At 48.5% G+C, this 17,519-nt stretch overlaps 1 protein-coding gene across 5 annotated transcripts in view; it reads right to left on the minus strand.

Moving 5' to 3' along the window:
- Positions 1-495: 495 nt before the first annotated feature.
- Positions 496-17,519, minus strand: part of CDK12 (cyclin dependent kinase 12) — a 38,150-nt gene continuing 21,126 nt past the window's right edge. For 2 of the 5 annotated variants that reach the window (XM_077315641.1, XM_077315643.1), the window contains 4 exons: positions 15,997-16,128; positions 14,526-14,740; positions 12,554-13,009; positions 6,041-8,723 (listed from right to left, as the gene is read on the minus strand). In XM_077315641.1, the coding sequence (XP_077171756.1) occupies positions 8,044-8,723; positions 12,554-13,009; positions 14,526-14,740; positions 15,997-16,128 (1,483 nt within the window). In that variant the 3' untranslated portion in view covers positions 6,041-8,043. Of the gene's footprint in view, positions 552-6,040; positions 8,748-12,553; positions 13,010-14,525; positions 14,741-15,996; positions 16,129-17,519 lie in introns of those variants that run through there. The other 3 variants (XM_077315640.1, XM_077315642.1, XM_077315644.1) reach the window with 2 other exon arrangements.

The raw sequence follows: 17,519 nt of genomic DNA on the forward strand, positions 1-17,519 counted from the left end.
AAAGGGGTACTAGGGAATATTTCAATCCTTCCATTCTTCTCGCTTGGTTACAGCCCCCTCTGGTGATTCGTAGTCATTTTGCATCCACACCCAGCAAAGCTAGAAATGATAAGGAAGTTGAGAAAGGCTGCATTATACTATTAAACTGGGAGAGGACAAAACACCGATACAAATTGGCCCTCCTCCTCCAGATCCAAAAGCAGAAACCCTTGTTGCCAGAAGAACTTTTAAGCACCGGTCACAAAGGAGGGGGGGTCATGGTTGGGTGGTACTGTGTCTGCTTGGCATGCGGAAGGTCCCAGGTTCGATCCCTGGCATCTCCAGTTAACAGGTAAGAGTTGGTGTGAAAGACTTCTGCCCAGGACCATGGAGTGTTGCTGATGGTCAGAGTAGCCAGTGGTCTGACTCAGCATACAGCAGTTTCATGCAATCCAGAAATCTGATTACTTACAAAAACTTCGGCCTCCGCATCACCAAGGAGCAGGAGAGCTGCGTTCATTGAGTGGAGGGTCAGGATGAAGAATCTTCTGGCCAGCGTCTGAAAACTTGCTCTGAAATCAGAAAGAGTTTGGTCCAGTTAATTCTACTCAGACTGTCCCCCCCCCCCCAAAATAATAATTCTTCTATGTGACAATAGCAGCAGGGTGTCTGATTGCCAAAAGCTGGAAGCAGCAAGAATGACATATAAGACATGCACTAAAAACTAGAGAAACTAAGAGAGACGATGCTGTGATGGAGAAGCTCACCAAGTGGATGAATAGGAGACCACCTGAAGTGTTTTATGAATGATGGGGCTTCTCTCTAAAACGCTGAACCTGAATGTAGTGGATCAAGTGCTTGTTTTTCTGTTCTTTTCTTCTCTGTTGTTACGTGAATTTAAATACAAAACGAAAACAAAGCACAGGACAGGAGAGGACCTTATTGGTGGTGGGACCTAACCTATGGAACACAATTCTGGTAACCACCTGGCCAGCTTGGTGTAGTGCAGGGGTAGTCAAACTGCGGCCCTCCAGATGTCCATGGACTACAATTCCCAAGAGCCCCCTGCCAGCGAATGCTGGCAGGGGACTCATGGGAATTGTAGTCCATGGACATCTGGAGGGCCGCAGTTTGACTACCCCTGGTGTAGTGGTTAGGAATGTGGACTTTAATCTGGCATGCCGGGTTTGATTCTGCACTCCCCCACATGCAACCAGCTGGATGACCTTGGGCTAGTCACAGCCCTAATAAAGCTGTTCTGACCGGGCAGTGATATCAGGGCTCTCTCAGCCTCACCCACCTCACAGGGTGTCTGTTGAGGGGAGAGGAAAGGGAAGGTGATTGGAAGCCGCTTTGAGACTCCTTCAGGGAGAGAAAAGTGTCATATAAGAACCAACTCTTCTTCTTCTTCTTCATCATCTCTTCTCGTTTACAAAGTGTCTCTAAAACACCTTTACTGTTCCACATTTTGTACGGCTTTTATATCGGCTGTTTGGCATGCTTCCAGTTCCACCTGGCCCTTTCAGCATTTGCTGCAGTCGTAAACCTAACTCCCACATCCCAATATCTTTGTTTACACAACAAACAAAAGCTGGGGTACACAGTCCATGGGAAAAACCAGGGGGAAAGAGAGAACCGTGTCTCTGAAGTGATAGTAAATAGCGCAGAATTGCCAACTGGGGGTCCTTCCCTGGATCGTGGAGCAGGCGACGTGCAGCTTGAATAAGCACTTTATCATTAATAATTCACTTTTTTGGAGAATCCTTCTGAGTCAATTTGTTATTGGCTCCCTGGAGGAATTTGTTAATATTATTGCTTCTGCTAGGTCCACGGAAGAAGCCACCTTGCCAAGCGGGGTCCTCGTTGGGAGCTGACCTGCTGACTGAATTATGTTTTGTATCACGCTTGTGGAATTGTTGGATTATTATACGCAGGTCTACAGTATTGTTTGGCTCTTTTGATCATCTTCATGATACTTTAGAAATAAACGACTACTTTGCCCTTTCAGAAGCCTTATTAACTATTTATTATTTATTTATTTATACTTTCAGAGTCATGATTACATAGCTCACAATCTTATTAGCAGTGGGTAGCCGTGTTGGTCTGAAGTAGTGCAATAAAATCAGAGTCCAGTAGCACCTTTAAGACGAACCAAGATTTATTCAAGGCGTGAGCTTTCAAGTGCTTTGGCCTTTTATCTCTCCTATTACGGTTGTTCCTTAGTCTGAGGAAGCGTGCCTGCACTCGAAAGCACCTTACAGAGGAACAAAAACTTGATCTGGCAGTTCTCTGTGGACTCTGCTTTTACCCTAATTATGCCCCCTATGGCCTGGCCCTTCTGCAGTGTTTATGCTGCCATGAAGGAAAACCAATCGCGAATTCTGTTGCTCGTGGGTTTATTTTGAATTTAAGAATCTCAACAGCCAATTGATTTTCTGTTTCTTGGGTATTTTACTTTTGATTGGAAGAATCTCAACGTGATATAATGCATTTCAGTGACTGTTAGACCTTCATCAGATTTCAATTGTGCTACAAAACAATAAAGTATTTTAATATAGAGGCCTCACATTCTGTGAAGGTTCAAGGGGGTGGCAGGTTCTAGTGGATGAATGATAGGGCTGTGAGTGTCCTGCATAGTGCAGGGGGTTGGACTAGATGACCCAGGAGGTCCCTTCCAACTCTATGATTCTATGATCTGCACAAGCTAAAATTACAATTTTTCATGGGATGAACTCACCATAAAGTTCTCCTGTATTCTGGTTACAAAGAACCTCCAAAAATTCATGTATAACAATGTGGACATTCCTAAGCTTTAAACTGTGATTTGAGGTTGTGCAGATATAAGGTCTCCACGTTTATCCAGGCTTGGGGCCGGCATACTCAGGTGTGCACTCCTGTCACTGAGACCTGAGTCTTGGCCAGTGGTGGTCAACCAAGGCTCTATGGCCAACAACGGGGCATGGAGGCTGAGGCCTTCTGCTGCTAGGAACATCAGAAGAGCTCAGCTGGATCATAGCAGTGGTCCATCTAGTCCAGCATCCTGTCCAGAGCCTAGGTGGGCTAAAAGTGAGTGAATGAGTGAATGAGTGAGTGAATAAGAACCTAAGAAGAGCCCTGCTGGATCAGATCAGTGGTCCATCTAGTCCAGCCTCCTGTCTCACTCAGTGGCCAACCAATTCCTCTGGAGGGCCAGCAACAGGGCAGAGAGGCCAAGGCCTTCCCCTGATAAGAACCTAAGAAGAGCCCTGCTGGGTCATACCAAGAGTCCATATCTACTCCAGCATCCTGACTCACTCAGTGGCCAACCTGTTCCTCCAGACAGCCCACGAACATCAAAGCACAGAGTCCAGCAGGAATTTAAAGACCAACAAAAGGCCATTCCTAGCTCTCAGGGTTGCAAAGAAATGAAGAAGTGCACAGAGAGAAGCTCACACCCTGCCACACATTTGGTTAGCCTTTTAAGGCAGGGGTAGTCAACCTGTGGTCCTCCAGTTGTCCATGGACTACAATTTCCATGAGCCCCTGCCAGCATTTGCTGGCAGGGGCTCATGGGAATTGTAGTCCATGAACATCTGGAGGACCACAGGTTGACTACCCCTGTTTTAAGGCACTGCTGGACTCTTGCAGTTTTCTGAGGCTGCAGAGAGGTATGCTGGGAAGCTTGTGGGTAATGCCAACCAAGCATGGGAGACCGCGCAGACTATGCATGGCGTAGAGGCCAGCTCTTCAGTGCCAAAATCCTTTCTGCAAAGTATCCACAAATACTCATGTATTTCTGCAGAGCAGGGGTGGCCCAACGGTGGCTCTCAAGATGACCATGGACTACAGTTCCCATGAGCCCCTGCAAGTACGTGGTGACATGGTAATTGTAGTCCACAGACATCTGGAGAGCCAGTTTGGCCGCCCCGACGGAGGGTCACCTGTTTGGCATTACAAGTGCATGACATACAAGTCTGTTTTCCCTGTGGCAGTTTTGAAAAGCATGCTGGGTGCACCGGCTCAGTCAAGGCAGGTTTCGAGAAAACCTCCCTCCTTCACTCATTCATTTCCAGAAACACTTCATGACTTCGGCTTGCAGCGGGTAAGTGATCACTGAGGAATAGTAGGGAAAAAGAATCTAAATGGGGGTTAAGCTGGGCTTCTTCTATTCCAGTAATTATCATTATTATTATTATTAGGATTTATAGGCTGCCTGTCCCCAGGGTTAACCACACTGTATTAGGCCCATTTAATTGATGTTAGGAGCTGTCATGCCACATATAATACGTTCATTGTAAAACATTCCCCACACTGCATTTAACATGATTGTAATGAGACCTTTGACTCAAAGCAGGCTTTCTCCACTGGGGTTACAAGGCAGCCCTGGAAGGGTTTCCCGACTGGGTGTGAGAGCGAGTTCATTTCTTATATATTTTCAAATCTTGTTTTAAAAATTCATCAGGTGATATGAACATATGTGATCACACCAACGTGCCCCTCTCTCCCAAAATGGCCAATGAGGGGCCCGGAGGGGAGGGGCTCTGCTTCCCAACCATATTCTGCATGATCACACCACTTTTCGGGGTTTCTTCAAGTCTGAAGAACGTTTCAGGAGTTTCTCAACGTAAAATAAAAGTTGAGAAAGGCTGCCAAAGAGTTTCTCTGGCCACATACTTGAATGCGGCAAATGTAGATAAGGAGATTCATCAGAATGTGTAGAAGAGAAGGATTTCCCCCATTATGAAGTTCTTGAATCTTCTGAAGGTAAGTGGAAGGATTATTTATTGGCAGAACTGGCAGACTGAAGAAGAGTCATCGAACTGGACTTTTATCCGGAACTCTGCCTTTTTGAACTTACGTTATTTGAATGCCATTCCTTATCTACGTTTGCAACACGCAAGTATTCTGTAACAGGAACTCCCAGGAGTCAATTACAACCATGTTAAACGCAGTTTGGGGGATGTTTTACAACTCTTTAACACATCAAGTGACACGACAGCTCTTAACAGTGTTGTTTTCTGCTTTTGTGTTTGGCGTTTTTGACACCGTGTACCTTCCCTTGTTGTTTCTCCCCACGGTTAAAACATACTGTGCAATTCTGGTCACACAATCTCTTTAAAAAAAAAAATTTAAAGAGAGTTGATCAGAGGGAAAGGAAAAGATAAAAGCTCCCTGGATGAGTTTTTGACACTCTTTGAGGGCAGCACCCTCCACCCGTTTGCGCACAGTCTTATTTGAAGATTTTTGCTCTCCTTCTCCCCCTCCCCGAATCTCCGCCTGTGTTTTCATTTTAAAAGAAGGGGGAAACCTGAAGAAGAATTAGGACAAAATCAGAATTATTTAACTCCCACTAATTCCTCTTCCAGGGTCGGCAAGAAGCCTCGGGGTTTCATGAAACCCTGGCTTAAATGCTTCGAAAGGCACAGACATAGGAAAGCTCACCATGTTTGGTGCACTTAGAGAGGGACCTACCTGCCACCCTTTGCTGAGGCTCTTAAAATTCAAGAAGATACTCTTCTTTGGTTAGATGCTCTTCGATTAAGGAAGCAGGCCAAACCCAGTTAACACGGCCGCAAGCCTTATGCATTGAGCTAGGATGGGTTTATAGCAGGGGTAGTCAAACCGCGGCCCTCCCGATGTCCATGGACTACAATTCCCATGAGCCCCCATGAGGGACTCATGGGAATTGTAGTCCATGGACACCGGGAGGGCCGCAGTTTGACTACCCCTGGTTTATAGCTATACAAAGGATGAGGGTAAGAGACCTACACACACACACTCCCTCCCGAATACAACCTTTGCAGCAAATGGCTCCCTTGGAGGAAACACAGTCCTCCAAAACAGTCCTCGGGGATTCTTACAAAGTGGGCTTTTAGTCTGCACCTTTCAGTGCAGGGTCCTTCTGGTGATCAGGTTTGCGAGAAGAGCAGAGAGAAAATTAATGTTCACAAAGCTGAACGGTTTCCACTCCCTCTTTGGTTAGAGAGGGGAAGAAAAACCGGGGCATGCCCGAGAACTCCAGAACCCGCAGAGATTGAGGTCATTAGCAAACTGCTTAGTGAAGAGAAGGGAAAAAGAAGGGTTTAAAGAAATGCCTGGGAGAAGACTCTCCGTTTTATTTACCATACTCTGCACATACAGTACTTTCCGTTTGGCATGTTAGCCAGGAGCTGGCAACTGGATTAAAAAAAATACACATACAATTTACACTTGGAATTCGCAAACTTACTACACTGTGTAGCATTCAGAAGCTCTTTTGAAGGAGGAGGGGACTAATATTTTACAGCTAATCTCGCCCCCCTCCACAGAAACAAGTTATTTCTACCCCCCCCCCCGCCCCCAATCCCACCGATCTCTCCGTTCCGGTTGAACTTGTAAGGCATATTACGTTTCCCATCCTCAGCAGCAAGGAACTATCCATGTGGACAGAGGTTTCCTTTTGTATAATAAAAAGAAAATAAGAAGTCAGTTTGGTGGGAGCAACGAAGCCAGGGCTGGGGCATGCCCTCCCCCAACCTCCAGTTTCAGACACATTTCTCCCTTTGAACACTGCATATTTAAAAGGGGGGGGAGAGAGAGATTTTTCCCCCCAGTCAAGAATTACAGTCACCCAACTTCCCATGTTGTGTTTTATGTCCCGAGACCACAACCTCCAACCTGTGTGTGTGCCCTCTCTCATAAACATCCCTAAATCTTTTTTTTTTTTTAGAGACCCTCATTGAGAAAAGTCACAAAGGCTTCCTTAACATTGCAAACTGCCAAATCACTCAGGAGACCCATTCTCTAAGAATCTGAAAACCTCCCTCGAGATATATTAATCCTACTTATTGAGGTTCCATCCAGCCGCCGTCTCAAAACTCCTCCCAACCCCCCAAGAATTTGAGGATGACGAAGCTTTCTTTTTTTTTTCTTTGTGTTTTCTTTTATTTTAGCCATTTACTTTGGCTTGAAGAACTTTCCAACAAAAAGACACTTGTCATTCTTAGGAGGAAATAAAATTAAAAAAGAAAAACCAAAAAAAAAAAAACCTAAACTCTTCCAAAAGTCAACAGATTCCTCAATGCTACAGAAACTCAGTTCAACTAAGGTCTGGAAGGTAAAGATGGTGGGCATGAAGCTTTCACAGTAAATTGGAACGGTTTTTGCCCATGAAATAATGTCGCGACCGGCCTTTCCGGGTGAAGAAAATACAGTTTATGAGAGGGGCAGGGGAGGCGGGGTTCCTAAATCTGACGCAACGTGAACCAAATTCTTTTAATTTGGTATAAAAAGGCATATAGGCACCGTCTTGACGAATCTTGTAAAGAGGTAAGGGGGGGGGGGCCCAAAACAGAGGTCACCGGCGGCAATCTGAGCCTGGATCTACACGTGGAAGGAACTGAGATGGCTGAGGGTAGGGTGCACTCAAATTGAGGCTGCAAAAAGAGGAAACGCATTTTTATTTATTTTTGTCCTGGCTGTCTCATCACCCCCATAGGAAATCACTCTTTCCTATCAGTAAACTAACATAAGGAGGATGACCAGCGCAAGCATCCCTTCCTCAGATGTTTTGAGTCGTCTGCTTGCGGGGAGGGGGTGGTGGTGGTTTTCTAAAACACAGAACAAAAAACCAAAACAAAACAAAATCAACTCTTTCTTCTGGCTGCTGACCATGGGGGCCAAGGCATTTCATCCAGATGTTCTGGCTCTGAGCTAGAAAATGCAATTCAATTCATATTGGCCAATTGATTTTTTTTTTTTAAAGGACTCCTTTTCCTCAGCTCCAAGTGGAAAAACTTGTTCTAGGCAAACCCAAATGAGGAGGGTCTTTTAAGCATGGACAGATTCCGATTGAGAACAAAGAAATTCATCCTACATTCTCCAAGGTGAAGGGCTTGGGGAGGGGGGGAAGGTGGAAGAACAGGGGCTGACAACAGCCTGGTGAACAAAAAGGGGAAAAGAAATGTCAACAATAAACCAATTTTCTTTGTGCAGGCCACGCGTGGGCGGGGATCTTGCGTTGCCCGGCAAACCGGCTGCTGTAAAGAGTTGAGAGCAGAATCCGACACCACCCTTTTCCAGAGACACCGTCCCCCCTCCAGTCCTTTAATAAGGGACCCCTCTTCCTCGCCCCCCTCTCGGGGGCACTCTACTTGGCCCGCGAAAGGCTTTTCCGTAAGCAGCGGACTGGACTGGGTTCCCCCACGTGTGACTGGTTCCCACGTCACTAGAGCTAGCGTTCGCCACTCCCACCTCGCCATAGTTGTGGATTTTGGCCTCCGGGTGTGCCAGGGCACTGTGGCCCCCCTCAGTTTTGACGAAGGATTGCCCGACGGCAGAGTGTATCCCTAAGGGTGCTCGCACGAACCGGAGGTCCTGGTCCCCTGGGAACTGAACAGATCCGGCACCCTGGTAGCTGCTCGGCTCCCCGAGGTGACTCGCAGAGCCGAGAAAGGTTCTACTTTTCCCCAAAGTCTGGGGCGACGTCTCATTCAAAGTCTGGCTGGAATTCCGCTCGTCAATATCCAAGCTGCTGCCCTCTGGCCCATCGACGCCGTAAGTCCTGGCCGAGGGTTGTGACCGGGCGTAATCCGAGGAGGGCCTCGTCGGTTGGGGTTCGTGCTTTGGGTGGCTTGGCGGCCCCGCCTCTTGCTGGGATAAAAGGTGGAGGAGGGCAGCCGTAACAGCTGGGTTCAGCTCCTGAGCTGCGTCGGAAGGGTTCTCCTTGGCCAGATTTGGTGGCGGTGGTGGCGGCGGTGGTCCGGGAGGCTCAGGAGGTCTCTTCTCTGATGGGAGAATGTGGGGACAGGCTGTGGAATGGTTACTTCTTTTAAACACCATCTTAAAAAGCACACGTGCACAAACATCAATACATTTGAGGGGTGAGGCGGTAGGGGGTAGGGGTAGGGGGCAGCTCGAAGGGAGACCGCATGCTTTATTTACAGAAGGCCCCGGGATCTCAGATCACTGGCCTTACAAAGATCCCTTCCAAAGACCATTGAAGAGCCACTAAGAGGTTGGTTAGGTGGGTAAACGGGTAAAGAATTTGCAGTGGGGCTGTGTGTAATCTGAGCTTCACTTAGCCCCCCCCCCCCCGCTCGTTCCGCAACACAAATATCGAGACCTGAATACAAGGTGAAAGTTTTTTTTCAAATGGCATCGTTTATTTTGTTTCTGCTTGATGGTGGGCGATGCCAAGAGCCAGACAGAGCACCAAAATCCCCGCCAATGGAATTACTGCAAAGCCCCCCCCCCCCCCACCCCTTTAACTTCTGGGACTTTAGCTGGTTCCCCCCTACAGGTTTTGAAGTCTACTTTTGCCATCAGGAGGGGCTGAAGGCATTCTTCCTTTTTAAAGAAGCCATAAAATCCGAACGAAAAGGTTTTCATGCAGTTCGGGATAGCGTGGTAGAAAAGGCCATCCAGGTGACAACCTAACCCTGCCCAGAAGCAAACGCTTTACTGAATGCCTCCTAGCTGAGTTCTGTGCTGGGCCAGGTTGAGTGATCCAAGCCAACCCCTAGCCAGGTCAGTGATAGAAATTGCTGACAGGAGCAGGAAAAAAAGACGACCCCAGATGAGATGGATTGACTCAGTCAAGGAAGTTTTGGCCCTAAATTTGCAAGACTGGAGCAAGGCTGTTAACAGGACGTTTTAAAGGACGTTCATACCTAGGAATGCTGTAAGTCAGAATTGACTTGATGGCACAACACACAAACACACACACACAGACAAACACACAAGTCGGGGACACTGGCAACCTCAGACAGCTGCTGCGATTTCAAGTGCCCAGAACTGATTAAAAGGTACTTGTCCTTCAGATTAGTCTAAGTACAACTTCCGGTTGGGTCCTGACCTGAATAGCTCAGCCTAGCCTGATCTCATCAGGGTTGGGCCCGGCTAGTATCTGGATGGGAGACCTCTGAGGAATACCAAGGTCTTGATGCAGAGGTGGGAAACAGTGAACCACCTCCTCTGAATGTCTCTTGGCTTGAAGATCCTACAGCTGGGGTGGCCGATCTGTGCCTCCCCAGATGTCCTTGGAATGCAATTCCGATGAGCCCCTGCTGGTGGGAATTGTAGTTCATGGACATCTGGAGAGCCACAATTGCGCCATCCCTGCCCTACAAGGTCACCGTGAGCCAGCTGTGACCTGATGGCACTTCCCGCCACCACACTGCAGCGAAAAGGAGAGTCTGGTAGAACTCGAATCCAGCTTGGGCTGTGGTGATTTCCCTCCATGGGGAGGGCGGCCAATAGAGCGGGAGGCTCTGGCTGTGCAGCAGAACTTGTGTCTGTGGACAGCTTCGCCACAGGTTCAAGCAAAAAGGAGGTTTCTCTGTCTTATTTGCTAAGTGGTAGTACAAGAAGAGTTGGCTTTATACCCCGCTTTTCATTGCCCAGAGGAGTCTCAAAGTGGCTGACGATCGCCTTCCGTTCCTCTCCCCACAACAGACACCCTGTGAGGTGGGTAAGGCTGAGAGAGCTCCGACAGGACTGTTCTGGGAGAACAGCACTATCAGGGCTGCGATGAGCCCAATCCAAATGTTCAGAAGCACTTTGTTCAGTCTTAGGAAGGCTGTTCTCAGGGTACAATGCTCTGGAGAAGAGGGTCAATTGGCTGGTCGAATAGATCCCCAAACGGGATTAGAATAGATTATAGAGAATTTCCACTGCTGGCCGTTATATATATATACTGTTAATTGGGTCAATTATGGGGGTTTTCTTGTATTTTTAATATTTTGTTATGTAAACCACTGCGAGACCTGCTGGGGAGCGGCGGTATATAAATCTAAAAATAAATAAATACATTATCTTCACAGATGCCCCGCTTTTAAGAGCGGCATGGGCCAAGCTCAAGCTCATCAGGTCTCTAAGTGAGATCAGCCCTGCTTAGTGGATGGATGGGAAGACCATCCAGGGAAATCCAGAGGCAGGCAAAGCGTTGCCTGGAAAATCCTACAAGGGTTGCTGGTAAGTTGGCCACAACCTGCTGACATTTCCCACCACCAGTTTCTAAAAGTCGGTGTTGAATATTTTTAACGATTCGCCACCTTGGCGGGGCCCCCTAATGGGGCGGCATGCAAAGTTGTAAAATAAATAACAAATCAGCAGAAATTATTCAAAAACCTTCATATATAGAACGAGGCCCAGCTGGGGAAAAGATTCCAGCCTAGCTTCCTCGCTGCCACCTGAGCGTTATGTGTGAGTGGAGGGTTTACCCGGGCCAGAACATGAGGTGGCTTAATTAGGAGGTTCTGGGACTACACGTTATTTACTGAGCTGAATCGTACATCTGATAAAAGATTGACTGGATATTTCATTTCACTGATGTGCGCATTAGAAAAAGGTTTTCGTTCTGTGGCACCTTTAAGACCACTGAGTTTAATTATGGTTTTAATATTTTTAGATGCTCTTTATGGTTTTATCAATACACTAGGGGCCAAGCCTGTTGTATTCAGGAATGCAACAGGCACTACAATTGGGATGGGGGGGTGGGGGTGGAAGAACTCTGCAGATGGCCTCTCCCACCCCCCAGGGACCTGGAAAAGCTGCAGGGTGGAGACCCCCGGGCAGGGAACTCACCGGCAGAGGCAGCTCTCACGCAGCAGGGATCTGCAGCCTCTGAGCCTTGGACGGAAATGGAAGGAGAAAGGGGTGGGTCAGGGGTGGGGGAGGGAAGGCGACTGATTGGCTGGATGCTGGACAGATAGGCAAGCCGGTTTGGGGAGGAGGCCACCCTGAGTGGGTGTTAAGCTCTGAGTGGCGCTTAAGCCATGAGACTAGCTCCTCCTCCAAGCCCTTACCAAAATATATTATGTGGAACAGATAAGCGTAATTTTTCTAGTTCTATTTAAAAGGCCTCGAGACAGCTAGTCTGAGATGGGTAATATATAAACCAACTTAATAAATAAATACATTCTGGGCTTATCCCCGAATTAATCTTGGTTGGTCTGAAAGGGACCACTGGACTCAAACTTGGTTCTGCTCCATCAGACCAACACAGAGACACCCCACCCCACCCCGAATCTAATGTGCATATTGTTCGTGTCTGCGCCAAATTTTGAGTGGCGTGTAATCCTTTCTTCACTTTTGTATAATTTAATGTTACTAAGATTGTGATTGCAGCTAACAACGTCAATAGATTGGGGGGGGGGAGTTTAAAGAGGAAGTCCCAGCCTGCATTCTAAAGGGCCACCTGCAGTACTTGAGGGCCATGTCCCGCCCTTTATCTGTGTCTTGGAATCCAGTCTGTGCAAGGGACAGTCCTGCCACCAACAGCAGAAATCTGTTTCTTGGTGGTTCAGTCTCAAAACCACCTGATAGGATCAATTATTATTACACACACCCTTTTTTTTTTAACAGACTGAGGGGGGGGGGAGTGTGAGACTGACAGCCCACGGCTTGCTCAAGGCTCGACGAGGACGATCCCCTAGGATTCGGCGCTGTCGCCAGATTCCACACACACGCAGAGAGACAACTACCAGGCGTAGTTAAATAATATTCAAAGTGTTTTTTATTGACTCCTCGGACAGCTCCCACGTCATCGTCCCCCTGAGGTCCCGGGAGCAAGGGGGGGTAGTGGCGGTGGCCGTGGGGTAGCACGATTATTTACCTGCGGTTTCCTCCTGAGGCAAAGTGGGGGTTTTCCGCGGCCCCCGCGGCTCGCTGCTCTTCTCGCTGCTGCTCTCCTCCCCGCCGGCGGCAGGCTCCTGGTTCTTAATGAGCTGGCTCAGCAATACTGCCAGTACATTCTGCATGTCTCCCTGAGGGCCAGCTGCATCGGGGGTGGCTTGCTCCTCGGGCGGCTGGGCCGGCGGCAGCTCCTCCTCGGTGGCGGCCTCCTCTTCGGTGGCCTTCTGGGAGCCCGGCTGGGTGGTCGTGGTGGCTTCGTTCAGAGCCGTGATGGACTGGTTGAGGGCTTCCAGCTGCTGCTGCATCTCCGGGTTGGAGTGGATGTTGAGCAGCTGGGCCATCTGCGGGACGCTGAGGTCCGTCTGGCTCTGCAGCAAGTTCAGCAAGACAGCCAGCTCGCTCTGGTTCAGCTGCTGTGTGATGTCGCCCAGTCCAGCTGCAAAGGACAAGGGAGGCCCCCGGGGCAGGAAGGAGAAAAACAACACATCAAGGCCTAAGGAATGGAAGAGCGGACAAGGAAAGGCATGCAACAGCGTTGGCGATTCTCTGGACCACCGCTATCTGGCCCACCCTTAGAAACAACTATGAGTCGGACTCTTCCTTCCATCCACCAGGAGAAGCCCGATGGGCCACCACTGGAAATCACGGGAAAGAATACATTACGACAGTCCCAAGGCTCCCTGGGGAGGAAGATGCCTAAGCTTAAAAGGTGGTCTGAACTCCCCAAGAAATAAGGACTGAACGCTTCAGCCAATTTGCTGGATGGTGTGACCAATACAGAAGCACCCCTGTCTACAACACTGAAATCAGTAAATCTATTCTGCACAGGATGAGTGCAGAGAGATCGGGACACGTGCGTGTGGTTGCCGGGCTCGTTTGGGCCTGGTTTGTCACTCCAATAGTAACAAATTTTTTAGAAGGGGAGTGAAAGGAAACAGCCAAGGCTGCCTTTTTCTTCCGATAGATAGATGTTTACAAGGCAGTTCTCTAAGCGGGCCAGCGATGTATTGGTGTTAAACCCACATCATGCTTAGCTGTCTTGGCTTCCTGCATTTAAACAGCTTCACAGTTCGCTAATGAACAAGTCACACATGTGCCGGACAGGCTCTGCAGCGGAGGTGTCGGCCACCTATGTTTGCACAAGGCCTCACAGGAAAACAGTGATCTGGCAACAGAAGTGAGCGCAAAAGAAGAACTGTGTTCAGCAGCAGAGGCTACTGGAGCATGAGGGAGCTTAAGAACATCAGAGGAGCCCCGCTGGAGCAGGCCAATGAGGGCCCATCTACTCCAGCCTCCTGTCTCACACAGGGCCAACCAGTTCCCCTGAAGGGCCAACTACGGGGCACAGAGGCCGAGGCTTTCCCAAAGTTGCCTACCGGCTCTGGGATGCAGAGGTTTAGTGCCTCTGAATAGGGAGGTTCCTTTTAGTCACCATGGCTAGCAGCCGCTGACAGACCTCTCCTATTTTCCCTTTGTAACTGAAGAGAATTGGCTTTTCCATCGATTCAAGTGGTATTGGTCTGAAGCAGCACAACAAAATTGGAGACCAATAGCACCTTTTTATGTAACCTGCCTTCAGTCTTCGGAGGAAGGCGGGCTATATACATTTAATAAATAATAAAATAACAACAATAAAAGACCAACAAAGGCTTATTCAAAGCTGAGGAAGTGTGCGTGCATGTGAAAGCTCCCGCCTTGAATAAATCTTTGTTGGTCTTAAAGGTGCCAATGGACTCGAATTGTCCTGGCTTTTTCATGACCATTCTGCTTTTGGGAATTTAGCATGATAGCCTAGAGAGGAACAAGTGGCTAGCTATCATTTGGTTGGTCCTAATAAGAAGATATGACGTGGATCGTGTTCTGGGTTCACAGCAAAGAAGAGCCCTGCGTAATACGGCATCAGTTCTGCCGGCTATCGATAACCTGGAGGAGGGGCCAGGCCACACACTGACCGAATGAGTCTCCGGCACTTGGGTGGGTTTTGATCTGGGCAGGTGGCGGCGGCGTCGGGCTGCTGTGGTTCTTGACGGCCTCTGTGCTGACGCTGGAGGCGGCCTCCTTCCGGGAGACCTTTGGTAAAGGGGGTTCTTCGACCAGGATCCCACTCTGCCGTTGCCGCCGACGTTTCTTGCTCCACAGTTCGTGGCAGTCTTGCCAGTGAGGGAGGCTGGAAAGAGAGTATGCAGACATTGCTGTTACTGAGAAGGGAAGAACAGAAGGAAGTGGCTGGGGGGGTGGGATTCAGCTGCCCGAATGTTCTTTCTCCAGTTTCTCAATGGCCCTTCTCACTCCAAATTTTCCACTAACTACCGAGAACGTGAACACACAGAAAACTGCCTTGTATAGAATCAGAGCCTGTAAAGTCAGTATTGTGGCTCTCCGGGGTCTCGGGCACAGATCTTTCATGTCACCTGCTGCCCAGTCCTTTTACCTGGAGATGCCAGGAATCGAGAAGAAGAAGAAGAGTTGGTTCTTATATGCCGCTTTTCCCTGCCCGAAGGAGGCTCAAAGCGGCTTACAGTCGCCTTCCCATTCCTCTCCCCACAACAGACACCCTGTGGGGTGGGTGAGGCTGAGAGAGCCCTGAGATTCCTGCTCAGTCAGAATAGTTTTATCAGTGCCGTGGCGAGCCCAAGGTCACCCAGCTGGCTGCATGTGGGGGAGTTCAGAATCGAACCTGGCATGCCAGATTAGAAGTCCGCACTCCTAACCACTGCACCAAACTGGCTCACCAAAAGGGCAGGTGATTGTGAGCCGCTTTGGGACTCCTTACAGGAGAAAAACAAATGGGGCAGAAAAACAAACTCTCCTTCTTAAAAATATAATCTTTAAAAAAAATGGTAGGCTGCTGATCTTTGGATGCCTTAAGGATCATCACCCCAAACTGTGCCTCTTAACTTTTTGTAGCCAGAATGTACTTTTGAAAAGCAGTATTGGCAGGGTAGCACCATCTCAAAACGTGTTGTCTCCCCGTGCTCCGTTTCAGTGTGACCTTTCTCACCCCTCCCCCAGTAAATAAGCTCCGCCAGAAGCAAAGGTCATATTAGTTATTGGCAGCCCCTTGATATCAATGAACAAGAAGTTTCATTAGAAGGATCCCATATTCCTTTGACAGGTAGGCCAGGTTTTTTCTTGATGGCCCTGGAAGGGTTTCATGAATGGGGGGCAGTTAATTTTTTAAAACTGGTTAAACATTTACTGAGTGATGTGACCACATATGGCCAATGATGGGCCTGGAGGGGATGGGAAGGGGCGGGACGTCCCGGGTGGGCATGTGCTCAGCTCTGCTTCCTGACTCTTTTCTGCATGACTGTGCCACTTCTGGGGTTTCTCGAAGCCTGAAGGTTTCAGGGGTTTCTCTTCAGTCAGAAAGTCGAGGAAGGCTGAGCCAGAGGAATCTGGAGGTGGGGGGAAGACACTTACTCTGGAGGATCCATCTTGCTGACATCCACTTCTTTCAGGAAGTCACTCTGCAAGGCCTGCTCGGCTGTGCATCGTTTACTGGGGTCCAGCGTCAGCATGTGGTCCAGCAGGTCAAGAGCAGCGGAAGGGATGCTGAGCAAAGCAGAGGGAGAGCGTTAGTACGAGCGGACCGTCTAAGGATGGCAACGACATACATTATTCTTCTTAACCAGCAAGCATTCTCAGAGAACTTTCTGAATCCTTCTCACTGGGTCATGTCAAGTGGGACTCCGCTATTGGAACGTAAGAGAAGCCATGCTGGATCAAGCTTGGTGTTGTGGCTAAGAGTGGTGGTGAGCTGGGTTTGATTCCCTGGATCCTCCTCGACATGCAGCCAACTGGGTGACCTTGGGCTAGTCACAGCCATACAACACAAACATAAACACAAGATTTAGAGAAGAAGAGCTTGGTTTTCTGTTCCCTGCTTTATCCTACGCGAAGGAGTCTCAAAGCAGCTAACAATCTCCTTCTCTTCCTCTTCCCACAACAGGCACCCAGCTGAGAGAGAACTGAGAGGTCAACCAGCTGGCTAAATGTGGAGGGGAAGGTGGGAAATGAAACCTGGTTTCTCTGTATTAGAGGCCACTGCTCATATCCCCTGAACCACAGAAAACAAAAATCCCATTCAAAGTAGCAACCTAGAGTAGCTCCTCCCTCTCTTGCACACACACAACAGCAAATATTTTATTTTGATATCTATACCTTGTTTTTATTCCCACGGGGGACCAAAATCCTCCCTGCTAAATCCACCCTGCTTAGGCTGAGAAAAAAATGACTGATCCAAGGTCACCTGGCAAGCTTCTGTGATAAGGATTCGAGTTTACCCCCAGATACATAGTCCAACTCTCTAACCAGTAAACCTTCCTAAATAAAATGGCCTTTTACCCACTTCCTGACTGAGGAGACAGTGGGGCTCATTTATTTAAAATGCTTCCAATCCTGGCTTTCCGTCAACACGATGGGGACCCAAGGCGAGAACAATAAGGTCACTAAAGGAATGTAATTAACAGCAATAAAAGGCAGAATAATCCATGTCTCCGAAAGGTATATCTGTACTTGCCCTTGGGTCCAAGTAATCCATATAGCTCTGTTTTACAAACTCTCTAGAAAATTAGATCGAGACAGGTAGCCGCGTTAGCCTGTCTTTAGCTGTAGAAAAGATTCCAGGAGCACCTTCAAGAGTAAAAACATGTTAAAGACCAACTAAGGTGCTACTGGACACTTGGTTTTTTCAAGAATGTTAGTTAGGTTTGAGGGCTCTTCTCACCTCCTCTGGGCACCTGTTTCAGAACAAGGGGTGACCCTCCCACAAAAAAGGGGGGTGATCCACCTCACATCTGTGGAGGAGCTGGTCAAGTCCTTGCAAGAGTGGAGGCAGAGAGAGAAAAGGCACTGATGGGTAAAGGACGGAGTTGCAACACGAGTAAGCAAAAAGAGAGGTGGTCCTTCCAGAAAGTTGGACTCAGGATGTGAAGGGAGTTAAG

Source organism: Paroedura picta, chromosome 16, assembly GCF_049243985.1.
Source record: "Paroedura picta isolate Pp20150507F chromosome 16, Ppicta_v3.0, whole genome shotgun sequence".
NCBI lineage: Eukaryota > Metazoa > Chordata > Lepidosauria > Squamata > Gekkonidae > Paroedura > Paroedura picta.